General features: G+C 38.4%; 1 protein-coding gene across 2 annotated transcripts in view; it reads right to left on the reverse strand.

The window, feature by feature from the left end:
• The window catches only part of LOC126466191 (ATP-dependent DNA helicase Q4), a 153,453-nt gene that overhangs the window by 81,435 nt on the left and 57,451 nt on the right, over positions 1-14,567 (reverse strand). For both annotated transcript variants that reach the window (XM_050096364.1, XM_050096365.1), the window contains 2 exons: positions 7,778-8,007; positions 7,286-7,555 (listed from right to left, as the gene is read on the reverse strand). In XM_050096364.1, coding sequence (XP_049952321.1) covers positions 7,286-7,555; positions 7,778-8,007 — 500 coding nt within the window. The remainder of the gene's footprint in view (positions 1-7,285; positions 7,556-7,777; positions 8,008-14,567) is intronic.

Here is a 14,567-nt window from a genome sequence, read left to right on the forward strand (position 1 = left end):
GTTTCCTCAGATAAAAAATATCCCCTCGCAGCGGTATGAGCGCTCGACGGCAGAGAAAATACTAAAATTGTAACTCTTTTTTTGTTTTCTATCCGTTTCTTGATTGTCTCTTGATAGCCGAAGCTTAAGGCAGACGTGATCTGATGAAGACGTTAAAAAAACTTATTAGCTAGTCTTGATCTGATTTTAATGTGTAGACACATTGTGGAAGTTGTTAAGAAATTCGAAGGATGGAAGTAGCAAAGTAAATTAAATTGCATACAGTATCAAGATGATTTTAATTGGTATAAATTAGTGATTCCTGGACGATTGCAAGATTTCGGAGCAGACTTTTCACGCAGAAAGGAAGGAGATTTTTGAAGACCTGCACGCCGCACGAAAGAAGACAAGTTAACCTGGTAAAGGATGACCTCTTCTCTACGCCACTTCCCCCTGTCAGTTACATTTTGTTATTCACAGTTTCTTTTCAAAAATTTTTGTAGTGGAAATTGGTTTAACTTTTGCTCAAAAACGCCACAAGGACCACCCCAACAATAGCTTTCCCGAATCACGAAGTCCGATAGCTTTTCTGTAATATGAAGTCCGATCTGCATTCCTTTCTTTCTTTCCCTTTTTTTCACGGTCATTAACGATTTAAAAAAAAAAATTTTCACTTACGATTTCTTCCCACATTTTCAACCTTTTTCTTTTCTTTTCTTTTCTTCTCTCTTTTCTTTTTTTATTAACCACTACAGCAAGCAGATGGAACCTCTGGACAGCATTGGGGAATGACTGTGTTGTATTCGAGAACAATGTCAATGATGATATGACCACTGGCTTCATCCTATGGATTGGCTGAAGTCACCTGGTATGCACAAAAATGCCACATTGTTTGATGTCTTACAGCATATAGACATCAAATACTGTTCATTTTTTGAAAGCACTATATGGCATGGCAAGAGCATTCACAATACAAACATACAGGCTTGTTTTCATCTGTACGTCCACATATCTGTGTGGTGATCAAATTGACAAGGGAGTGGACTGTATCTGTGTCATTAAGAATTGTGTATGTTGTCCAACAGTTGTGGCAGTAGTCTATGGTTTCTGATTATTCCCCCGCATTTGTCTGCCCTGAAAAGATCAGTACCAATTCTTGAGTCAATAATACTACTTCCTCTTGGTTGGATTTTACATTCAATGCTACTACTTCTGCCCATCTAGGTTCAACATTAACAGGTGACATATACCCTCGTACCTCGTCTATGACTTTGCAAGGTCCTGATGGTCTTCCACGACTGCCATCTGTACAAAATTCATAAATCTGTCCAATGTCTTTCAATATACTCTTTTCTGGTACATTGCCTCATTGTGCTGGCATCACATATTTAAGTCCTCTGCTATGATGACAATCCCTGAGACCATTTCAAAAAGTCCTCAGTATACGTCTTATGCCACTTGTTTCACTGTGTGTGAAATTTTGTTAATTTCCATCATATGTGGGATTACTATGTGAGTGCCCCAAAACAGAATATATATTATCATGTTGCCTCCCTGGTGTTGGGCCCTGTTCTTCACTTGCTGTTGATTGTCATCAAATGCCTTCTTAATTTTCGAGTGAAATTTGTAACCTGTCCAGGCCATGAATCACTGTACTATTCCAGTAAAAGTACACGTTGGCAAGACATCATGTCATCTCATCTGTAGTATGTAGCACACTTTCAAATTCCTTTGTCCATTCAGTTGGGTCCTGGCCAGTGTCTCCCAAAAGCAATACCAGATGGCTGATGAGCATCTGAATCACCAGTGCCTTTAGTACCTTGACAATGCAGACCATCTGAGGAATGTACTGTTTGTATTAGGGATCCTGGATACAATTGGAATGGCTTTCACACTGCATTAATGGAGCTACAGCAACACTGATGTCCGAGCTATCCAGTGTCTCCAATAAACTATGTCACATGGAACCAAGTACCTGTTATGAAAGTAAACTTGTCCCCAATAACTAACACTTCACAGTGACGGCATACTTAGTGAGCAAATACGTACAAAGTACATGCCTGCCTCAGCCAAGTGTACTCCTATTTGTACAAATATAGAATGTTCCAGTGAATTACAACATTCTGTAGGTATGGCTAATGCCTGGTGAATGTAATCTGCCAGCATGTGTAGTGCCAACAGTAAAATTCGGAGGTGGTGGTGTTATGGTGTGGACGTGTTTTTCATGGAGGGGGCTTGCACCCCGTGTTGTTTTGCGTGACACTAACACAGCACAGGGCTATACTGATGTTTCAAGCACCTTCTTGCTTCCCACTGTTGAAGAGCAATTCGGGGATGGAGACTGCATCTTTCAACATGATTGAGCACCTGTTCATAATGCATGGCCTATGACAGAGTGGTAACACAACAATAACAACCCTGTAATGGACTGGCCTGCACAGAGTCCTGACCTAAAACCTACAGAACACCTCTGGAATGTTTTGGAACGCTGACTTTGTGCCAGGCCTCACCGACCGACATCGATACCACTTCTCAGTGCAGCACTCTGTGAAAAATAGACTGCCATTCCCCAAGAAACCTTCCAGCACCCAACTGAACGTATGCCTGTGAGAGTGGAAGGGGTCAGGATAAGGGTGTGCCAACTCCATATTGAATTCCAGTATGACCGAAGGAGGACACCACGAACTTGTAAGTCATTTTCAGCCAGTTGCCGGATACTTTTATCACATTGTGTGTGTGTGTGTGTGTGTGTGTGTGTGTGTGTGTGATCTTTCAGATATGTCTGAAAGAACAGACACTGTGTGTGTGTGTGTGTGTGTGTGTGTGTGTGTGTGTGTTTTAAGGTGAGATGGACAACGATCTCTTCAGCGCAGATGCACAACAGGCGTGCCTCTTATGGTAATCGGAGAAATGCCGCAAATAATGAGTATACTGGGCAATATGCACTACATTAGTAGTGTGTCGATAGATTGAGAATTTGAGTCAGAAGAGAGGCATGCTATGGTAATTTGTACAGTTGCACTGATCACTTGCGTCCAGATGGCTCAGTGGTAACAGCATCTGCCTAGTAAACATGAGTCCCGAGTTCAGATCCCCGCCCAGCACAAATTTTCAACCTCCCCCATTGATTTCAACCCCACACCTCTTTCAGCCAATGTCTGTAATTCTGTTGTTGTGTACTAGAAGTACTTGTTATTGGTGTGGTCTTCAGTCCAGAGACTGGTTTGATCCAGCTCTCCATCCTACTCTATCCTGTGCAAGCCTCTTCATCTCCGAATAACTACTGCAACCTACAAACTTCTGAATTTGCTTAGTGTATTTGTCTCTTGGTCTCCATCTACAATTTTACCCTCCATGCTTCCCTCCAATAGTAAATTGGTGATCCCTTGATGTCTCAGAATGTGTCCTACCAACCAATCTCTCCTCCTAGTCCAACAGTGCCACGAATTCCTCAGTACCTCCTCATTAATTACGTGATCTACCCATCAAATCTTCAGCATTCTTCTGTAGCACCACATTCTGAAAGCTTCTATTCTCTCCTTGTCTAATCTATTTATTGTCCCTGATTCACTTCCATACATGGCTACACTCCACACAAATACTTTCCGAAAAAGACTTCCTGACACTTAAATCTATACTCGATGTTAACAATTTTCTCTCCTTCAGTCTTCAGAAACAGTTTACCTGCCATGGCCAGCATACATTTTACATCCTCTCTACTTCAATCATCATCAGTTATTTTGCTCCCCAAATACCAAAATTCATCTACTACTTTAAGTGTCTCATTTCCTAATATAATTCCTACATCATCACCTGGTTTAATTTGACTATATTCCTTTATCCTCATTTAGCTTTTGTTCATGTTCATCTTATATTCTTCTTTGAAGACACTATCCATTCCTTTCAACTGCTCTTCCAGGTCCTTTGCTGTGTCTGACGGGATTACAATGTCAACGGCAAACATCAAAGTTTTTATTTCTTCTCTCTGGAATTTAATTCATACTCCAAATTTTTCTTTTGTTTCCTTCACTGCTTGCTCAAGACACAGATTGAATAACATCAGGGATAGGCTACAACCCTCTCTCACTCCCTTCTCAACCACTGCTTCCCTTTCATGCCCCTCAACTCTCATAACTGTCATCTGATTTCTGTACAAATTGTAAGTAGCCTTTCGCTCCCTGTATTAGAAAGAGAGTATTCCAGTCAACAAACATAGGTTTGCCTTTTCTTCACCTATCTTTAAGGGAGGTCATAGGGCCAGTGTTGCTTCGCATGTTTCTACATTTCTACGGAATCCAAACTGATCTTCCTGAGGTTGGCTTCTACCAGTTTTTCCATTCGTTTATAAAGAATTCGTGGTATTTTGCAGCTGTGATGTTCATGATTGTTCGGGAATTTTCACACATGTCAACACCTGCTTTTTTTGGGATTGGAATTATTATATTCTTCTTGAGGTCTGAGGGTATTTCGCCTGTCTCGTACATCTTGCTCACTAGATGGTAGAGTTTTGTCAGGACTGGCTCTCCCAAGGCTATCAGTAGTTCGAATGGAATGTTGTCTACTCCGTTGGCCTTGTTTCGACTCAGGTCTTTCAGTGCTCTGTCAAACTCTTCTCACATTATCATATACCCCATTTCATCTTCATCTATGTCCTCTTTCATTTCCATAATATTGACCTCAAGTACATCGCTCTTGTATACACCCTATATATACTCCTTCCGCCTTTCCGCTTTGCCTTCTTTGTTTAGGACTGGTTTCCCATCTGAACTCTTGATATTCATACAAGTGGCTCTCTTTTCTCCAAAGGTCTCTCTAATTTTCCTGTAGGCAGTATCTATCTTACCCCTAGTGAGATAAGCCTCTACAACCTTACATTTGTCCTCTAGCCATCCCCGCTTAGTGATTTTGCACTTCCTGTCCATCTCATTTTTGAGACGTTTGTATTCCTTTTTGCCCGTTTCATTTACTGCATTTTTATATTTTCTCCTTTCATCAATTAAATTCAATCTCTCCTCTGTTATCCAAGGTTTTCTACTAGCCCTCACCTTTTTACCTACTTTATCCTCTGCTGCCTTCACTATTTCATCTCTAAAAGCTACCTATTCTTCTTCTACTGTATTTCTTTCCCCCATATTTGTCAACTGCTCCCTAATACTCTCTCTGAAACTCTCTACAACCTCTGGTTCTTTCAGTTTTCCATGTCCCATTTCATTAAATTCCCATCTTTTTGCAGTTTCTTCAGTTTTAATCTACAGCTCATACCCAATAAATTGAGATCAGAGTCCACATCTGCCCCTGGAAATGTCTTACAATTTAAAACCTGGTTCCTAAATCTCTGTCTTACCATTATGTAATCTATCTAAAACCTTCCAGTGTCTCCAGGTCTCTTCCACATATATAACCTTCTTTTATGATTCTTAAACAAACTGTTAGCTATGATTAAGTTATGCTCTGTGCAAAATTCTACCAGGTGGCCCCCTCTTTTATTTCTTACCCCCAGTCCATATTCACCTACTATTTTTCCTTCTCTTCCTTTTCCTACAGTCGAATTCCAGTCCTTCAAGACTATTAAATTTTCATCTTCTTCCACTATCTGAATAATTTCTTTCATCTCACCATACATTTCTTCAACTTCTTCATCATCTGTGAAGCTAGATGGCATATAAACTTGTACTACTGTGGTAGGCATGGGCTTCGAGTCTAGCTTGGCTACAGTAATGCGTTCACTATGCTGTTTGTAGTAGATTATTCGCATTTCTATTTTTTTTATTCATTATTAAACCTACCCTGCATCACTCCTATTTGATTTTGTATTTATAACCCTGTTTTCAACTGACCATAAGTCTTGTTCCTCCTACCACCGAACTTCACTAATTCCCACTATATCTAACTTTAACCTATCCATTTCCCTTTTTAAATTTTCTAACCTACCTGCTCAATTAAGGGATATGGCATTCCACGCTCCGATCCATAGAATGTGTTTTGTTCCTCCTGATAAAGACGTCCTCCTGAGTAGTCCCCACCCAGAGATCTGAATGGGGGACTGTTTTACCTCCGGAATATTTTACCCAAGAGGACGTCATCATCATTTAACCATACAGTAAAGCTGCATGCTCTCAGGAAAAATTACAGCTGTAGTTTCCCCTTGCTTTCAGCCATTCGCAGTACCAGCACAGCAAGGCTGTTTGGGTTGATGTTACAAGGCCACATCAGTCAATCATCCAGAGTGTCTCTCCTGCACCTACTGAAGAGGCTGCTGTCCTCCTTCAGGAACCACATGTTTGTCTGGTGGCCTCTCAACAGATACCCTTCCATTGTTGTTGCAGCTATGGTACGGCTATCTGTATAGTTGAGGCATGTGAGCCTCCCCATCAGTGGCAAGGTCCACGGTTCATTGGGGGGGAGATTGACTAGAATGTATGTTTTAAAAATGCATGTCTATGTTGGTGACAAAAGTAGCTATGTAACTGATCTCTCGCCAAAATCGAAACATTACTCAGCTAGTGTTTTGAGGTTACCTGGTACTGGGAGTCCTGGTTTCACCACTCTTTTGCCAAATTTCTACATTACAAAAAAACAACGTGTACAGGTTGTGAAATTTTCACCAGATGTTACTACAGCTAGTTAGTGAAGAAGTATTAAATGTGTAATGAAACTGCTCCCATGAATGTACTTCAACAGACAATTCCTTCTATCAGTCTTTCCTGATGTATTCATAACCACAGCGTCATTGCATCACTTGTTTACTCACACATACATCATGAAGTCTCAACATCATATCATCCTTACACAGTACAATATGCTGTGCAATACACTGAGTGAGTGATAATATTTCTACAGTTCTGCAGTCTCCTAAAATATATTGTACAAAGTGTCAGATACGGCTCTTAGCATTGTGTAATAAATGCTGAGCATGTGAGGGCCCCTTAAAGATAACAACTCAGCATGTAGTTGAGATAGACAGACACGAGTAAGACTGAAAATGTTGAGCTTTCAGACAATGTCTTCCAGCTGGCTCTAGCAGAAAGCTCCAGTTCTTTTTCAGGGCGTACTACACACTTGCTGGAAAATGGAGCAACATTTTCAGTATTGTTTACGAGGCTATCATCCAATCAGCACCTCAACTTTTTACCTTTTCCACTATTTATAGAGTATCAAGGACTTTCCATTACCATATTTATTTTCAAATTTCATTACTTTAAGTCAATGGAGTAACTGTATGCTGGAACACAACAGCTGAATGAACAACAGGCAGTTTACAATGACTGATTATCATCTACAGGTGAAGAAATCTTATACTTCTTACCTTACATATTGAAAGATAAGATGGTCTGAAATTGTGCGACCACTGAGACACACAATGAGCTTCATCAATACATGCAAATGCTATTGGAGGTAGAAGTTTCAGAAGGCCACCAAAACCTTTTGATTTTACACAAGATGCCACTGCTTCAGGGGAGACTAACAATATTTGCAGTTTTCCTGACTTCACCATATCAGTGACCTTTTCCCTTTGTTTTTCTGTCTGATTGGTATGTAGACACGCTGCTTGTAAACAGGAAGATATTCTCATCACCTGTAAGAAGAGTGAGTGAAAACTATAATTTCATTCCAGCTGACATGATGTCTGAGAACATATTTATAAAATAAAATAATGTATATTAGGAACAATTTTTCATCAAAACTATTGATTGTAATTTCTTTCACATTATGATGTCAAATTAATGTGAAGTAGTGTCATTATTTTTACATTGTAAACAATCATCACTAACAAAAATAATTAATTTCCAGAACACACCTGATCTTCCATTAATGAAACTAGTGGAGAGATAACTAATGTTATGCACTTGCTACGCTGAGCAAACATATAAGCTGGTAACTGATAGCACAAGCTTTTTCCCGAACCTGTTGCCAACATTAGTAAAGTTGACTTCCCAGAAAGTATCCTCATTATTGCTTCCTCTTGACCATGACGAAAACTGTCATGTCCAAAAAGTTTTAGGGCTTCATAAACTTCATCTGGAGTATCTGACAACAGTAAAAATTTGCAGTTTAAGGCAGCTGTAATGATTTCACACATACCAACAAACAGTTTAAATTTCTAATCATAGCACAACATACCATACATTTTTAAGTGGACAGATAAAAAAAATTCTCACCCCAAGTGGCAGCAGTAGAACACAAATATAAAAAGAATTAAAGTTTGTAAGCTTTCAGAGCCAGTGGCACCTTCTTCTGGCAGAAGGGGTGAAGGGGAAGGAAGAGGGTTGTAGAAAGAGGACTGGTAAGCATTAGGAAAAGGGGTAGAATTCAGGCAAGTCACCCAGAACCCCCTGCTAAGGGAGACTTACCAGACGAGATGAGGAGGGAAAACTGATTGTTGGCAGTCCCATCCAGTAAGTCACCTCTGATTTGAGGTTATGGGCAACCTTTTCAGACTCTACCCCGTTTTGTAAACCTCACCAGTTCTGTTCCTTCACCCCTCTTCGTTTCTTTCAAACCTTTTGTCAGAAAAAGGTACCACCTTTTCTGAAAGCTTGCAAACTGTAATACCTTTTACATGTGTGTTGACCTGCCGCGGCTTGTTGAGTGGATTTTTATCTATCCAATTACATTATAGTTTAAAAAATTGATTATTTTCATTGATACACTACATATATCTGGTACATTATGAACATGTGTGAATTCCTAAGGGAGCAAACTGCTGAAGTCATCAGTCTCTTGACTTACATACTACTTAAACTAATTTATGCAAAGAAGGCCACCACACACACACAAACGCACGCCCAAGGGAGGACTCGAACCTCCAGCGGGAGAGGCCGTGCAATCAGTGACATGGTGCTGCCAACTGCGTGGCCACTCTGGGTGGCGTTATATTATCATGAACAGACTATCAAACACAACTGAAACAAAAAGAAATTACTTGCTTCTTTTAGAAGAAGACAACATAATCAATGACGAATAATAGATACCACAGTTTTGACTTCAGGTAAAGATAATTCAACATAACTTCCTTTACATTATGTTATTTGGTTCTGAATAATTAATATTATTCCTTTTTCTCTAATTTGTAAGTACTTGCCTTATATATTGACCTGGTAAAGTTAAAGCACTTTAAAAAAAGGTGTAAAACAAAACTGACAATACTCATTAAAACATTACAGGAAAAATATACAGCAGTTCTCATTCCACATGTTCATAATACTCTTTTTTTTCTTACTGTACACATTTAGCATCATGTTTAGCAGTTCAAACTAAATGGAAAACATGGTGAATAACTACTCCATAATTCCACACAAACTCAAGCTTTATTCAACAACGACATTATTTGTGTTTCCTTCTCTTTCTTAACCATTCTGCACCTACAGGCAAACATGTATGCCTAGCAATTAGAATGTACAGACAGCTACAGACATAGGCAGGAAGATCTGACAGCTAAGGGCATTCAGGTATGCCCAGGTGTGGGAGCTACAGGTAATCAGTGACTCACTGCTGTCCACGTTTCAACATTTCTGCGAGTGCTGTCATTATATGGCTCTTTTCCATCTGCTACAGTGTTTTAGCTCCCTCTACCTTTTTCTTCCTGTGTTGTCCATGTTTTACCGCTGACACCCTGCTTCATCCCATGCTTCGGCGTGGGTGAGCACATATTTTTCAACGATTGTTACCCGTGTTTTATGTTCCGTTTTATATTCCTGTTCTGGGATTTTTCTTGACACCCGTCTCCCTATGTTACAGAACGGGCGCTGAAGACCTTGCTGTCGTGCGCCCAAAAAACCCCTCTATTACTACTACTACTACTACTACTACTACTTCTTCATTATGTCAGAAAGTGGTACTGCTTTTATCTGCTCCTGGGTCCTTTCTGATTATGAGCCTTGCACTGGGCCAGTCTTATTTCCATTTTTGGTGAGCCAACAATGTTTGCCTGCATTGCCTTAGCAATGTCGAGATGTAATTTATCAGGACAAGGAAATAATGGAATTCCTCATAAATGGTAGTGATACTTCGGACTTTTTTTCAGATGAAGATTTGGATGTGTCTGGGCATACTGGTGATTCTTCAACATCACAAGAAACTTCTTCAGAAGATTCTTCTCCTGAAGAGGGAAAAGATGATGAAGCAGTAGGAGCAAATTCGTCATGAAAAAGAATGATAATTGGTCAGAGAATCGTCCTATGATGAAATGCCACCGTTTCATGAACATATTTAGCATACATGTAAATGTAGGCTTTGAAGATTCAATAAGTCATTTTTTGTACTTTATGTCATTTGAATTTGTTTCTGCCATTTATAAAGAGAGAAATAATTATTACATATTTCTTAATGAAAAAAATAAAGACAGCGCCCAGCAGATTCGCATGTTGGAAGCATATAGAGCTTGCAGAATTATATTGCTTCTTGGTATATTCCAGGCTTATGCCAAGAACTAAGAAGCTAGAAGTAAATAAATATTTTCAACAGATTCTTTACTTCAAACACCAATATTTTCTCACATAATGTACACAGACTGGTAGAAACTGATTTACTGCACTTTAGTAACAATTTGACCACATGTCAAGCTATTTTGGTGAAAATGCAGCTGATTGTACAACATACAAGGAAAACAACCCATAGAAGCCATACCTCTTTAGAAAAATTTTAATAGATGAAAGTTTGTTTCTTTTCAAAGGAAAGCTACAATTTAAGCTGTACGAAATAAAGAAACATAGCCATTTGGTATGAAAATTTTAGTTCTTTGTGATGTGTAAAATAATCACATTTAGATTACAGTGTATACACTGATGTCACCATGGAAATAGAGTGCGGAAATGCTAACGGGAGAAGATCAGGCACTGTTGTAAGTTTGTTATTGCCATACCTCAAAAAAGGTCGTATCATTTATTTAGACAATTGGTATTCAAGCCCCGAATTATTCCTATGGCTCCAGGAGAAATGTACAACAACATTGGAACAGTACGGAAAGAAAGGGAAATGTTTACCACCATTGCCTGGCAAAATGAAAAAAAGTGGAAAAACAATTTAAGTCCTTTGGAACACTGTCGGTACCAAACTGAATGGACAACAAAGAAATGTGGATGGTTTCCACCATAAATAGACCATATTTTGTTGAAACCTCAAAAAAGGAACACGAACCAGGCCAAAATAAATTGAAATACACTTGTGTAGTGAACTATAATAAGTTAGTGGGTGCTGCTGATAAGACAGGCATTATGTAATGCACAGTGCATCTGAAATACAATGAACTGCAAAAGAGGCTATTCTCTCATTTGACTGACTTTTGTGCACTGAGTGCAAAAACAATTTTTAAATAAAAAGGTAACAGAACACACCACCAGCAAAATTCCACTTTGAACTAATCTGCCAGATGCTATATAAATTTAATGGACAAACATGTAAAACTGAGGTTCAATGGATATCAAAACAAGACTCCCTTTTGACTGCAAAATAAAGAAGGGCTTTACTCGAGGTTCCTTAGAGCAATAGACAAAAAACAAGTTCCCCAGAGGCTCTATGTAGTATGTACTGCTTATTCACCACGAAAAAAGAAAGGCAGATAAAGAGCAAAAATTGTCATGTTGCTCTTTTCATGGTGCCATGTTTTGAAAAATATCACACACTAAGGAAATATTAGGATGTTTCAGTGACTGAGTATGCTGCAAGAAAAGGAAAGTAAAAAGAATAAAAAACTGAAAAGAAAAAGTACCAGAAAAGGTTCTTTATTCAGTCAATAGCAGCCTGCGTCAAAAATGAGGATGAGCAACCACAAAACTAAATTTTACAGAATGCAACAAACTGAAAGAGGGAACAGTGAAGAAGGTAGAATCTTATTCTCAAATTTTTTACTATGGAGAATCAAGTTTAGACTTCAATTATAAACAAAGCAATACGCTTATCGCAAAATGGGTTGTACTGAAGTTTCTGATGTTTAATTCAGTGTGAGACACAATATGCTTTTAAAGTTCAATAATTATTCTTTATTTATGATTATAGTAAGAACCATTGGCCCAAGTTTCGGGCACCTTCACTAGGAATTGCTCACTTTAAACATATACATCTTAAAATGTATTCGCCTGGTGTCAATGAAATTTTAATGGGTTACAGACAAATACATTGGTAGTCTAAATAGCAAGGTACAGAATTTTTCAGTAACAAATACAAAAGTTTTTCATTTTTCTAATGTACTTTTTTCTCAGTTCAGGATAAGCTTATACTACAAAGTATGTGTTAGTTTTCAAAGTTCTCTTTCATCGTTCTCAGAAACTGAACCACAGTGACCTTACAGAGTGATACAGATTTTATAAAGAGTATTATCAAAGAATGGTTCTTAGTGTGTTGAACTTGCAATTAGCTGACAATGGCTGTAGCCCGCAGTGCTTGTCAGCTGAGTCAGCCACCGGCTGGTCCGATACCCGATATGTTTACCCCTGTCAGCCAGACAGGCAAGCAGGACGCTCAACCCTCGCAGCCCCGAAAGGGTTAATCAGCTAAATCTATGTCCGAGTTCATTTCTAATAGTAAGCCATTAATTATCTTTGTTAGTACCGTGAAGCACGTGTGAATAAAATATGCACTCTAAAACTGTGGGGTTACAGAATAATAATACAGAGCACAAGAACTATCAAATGTAAATCATGTTATACAGTCCTATACTTACACCTGTACACAGTAAGTGATGCACAACAAGATTGCATGCCATAGCATTCTAACAAACTTTTTCTTTTTCTAGAACACAAATACCTACATCCTCAGGTCTTTTGAAAACAGAATGTGTAGTGTTAAAAAATCCCTCTGAAGTTAACAACCGTAGTTGTAAACTGGAGCTTGCTCCAACTAAGGTTGACAACCGTCGAAAGTCAAAAACGGAAAGTTCTTTTAGGAAAAAAATTCCACCGTCCTGCTCAAAAAGACAGGAAAAGGCTACATCGGATTCGGTGGGTATTCAACTAGAAGATAGCAACGAATCGGAGTGTTTGCAACCATCCAAATGCACACTAAACCACAAAAAGAAGAGTAAACATGAGCAAATAAATTATATAGCAACACACAACATAAACTCACTACTTCAGACCGGAAAACTCAAGGAGCTCACAGATGAACTAAATAAACAAAAAATTTTAATAACAGGGATCCAAGAAATGAGAAACACCACAGAGGACCCATTCGAATCACAAGGATACAGAATTTATAATGGGAAACCAGGACCGAGGGCAATGAAACAATGTCCCCAGTTTGGAACAGGGTTTTTAGTAAACATAAAAATAATAGATTCAGTAACAGATTTCCAAGCAGTATCACCAAGAACTGAGACTCTAAGCTTTAAAACAATGAATAAAACCTATACAATAATGAATGCTCATGCCCCAACAAATGAAAAAAATTGTCTAACAAAAACAAAGGGAGAGGTAGATAAATTTTGGGACCTTCTACAACAAACTGTGAACAGAGTAAATAAAAAGAATGTAAATATCTTATTGGGAGATTTCAATGCTCAGTTGGGAAAAGAAAGGAAATATAAAGATATAATTGGAAAAAGGAGTCTACATAAATTTACGAACAAAAACGGTCAAAGACTTGTAGAACTCTGCAGAGAAAACCACCTCATATCTAAATCAACATACTTTAGAGGAAGCCAAGTAAATTTAAAACATGGAAACATCCAGACTGGAGGAAGGGCGAGTGGCAGCTAGACCATGTCTGTATGGACAAAAATTTTCATAAGGAGATCCACAATGTTAAAGTACTGAGAGGAGTAGATACAGGCTCAGACCATTATATGGTTAAAATTAAAATCAAATTCACTCCGTTAAAGAAGAGGACCAGAAAAACTAACAAAATAAAAAGGAGGTTTGACCCACATCAGCAAATTACAAATAATAAGTACCAACAAATAACACAAACCATCAAATTAACAAATGATCTAGAACAACTAGTGCCTAATCTTAAAAAAGAAGCAGAGAATCTAGCTCCCTTGAACCCACGAAGGAAACATGTATGGTGGACATCAGAATGTGACAAATTCCATGAAGATAGACACCAAGCATAGTTAAAGTTTCAAACACATAAAACTGAAGAAAATGCCATCAACCTAAAAAATGAAAGAAAAAAATTCACACAAAATATTAGAAGAATCAAGAGAGGATTTCATAAAGATATTACAAACTCTATAGAAGGTAATTATCATAAAACCAACTCCATGAAGTACTATAAAATCTTTGGGAAACAACTACAACAATATGAGGCCCCTACAATAATACTGAAAGATGAAGATGGAAGAATGACACACAGTAACATTGAAAATGCAGAAATCATGGCAAAAGCATTTAACAAACTTCTGAATTGCGAGGAACCCAAAGAATCCTTACAAATCAACACAAATACCCCAATAAAACCAAACCTAACAAACTAGACCCTCCAACTTTCCAAGAAGTAGAAAAAATTCTTCAAGAACAAAAAAATTATAAGGCATGTGGAGAAGATCAGGTTTTTGTGGAAATATGCAAGTGACACAGTCAAGACCTCCTTACATATGGCTCTAACAAAAATTTGGGTAACAGAACGATTTCCCGAACACTCGACCACAGCTA

The sequence above is a fragment of the Schistocerca serialis genome, chromosome 1, assembly GCF_023864345.2.
Source record: "Schistocerca serialis cubense isolate TAMUIC-IGC-003099 chromosome 1, iqSchSeri2.2, whole genome shotgun sequence".
Lineage (NCBI taxonomy): Eukaryota > Metazoa > Arthropoda > Insecta > Orthoptera > Acrididae > Schistocerca > Schistocerca serialis.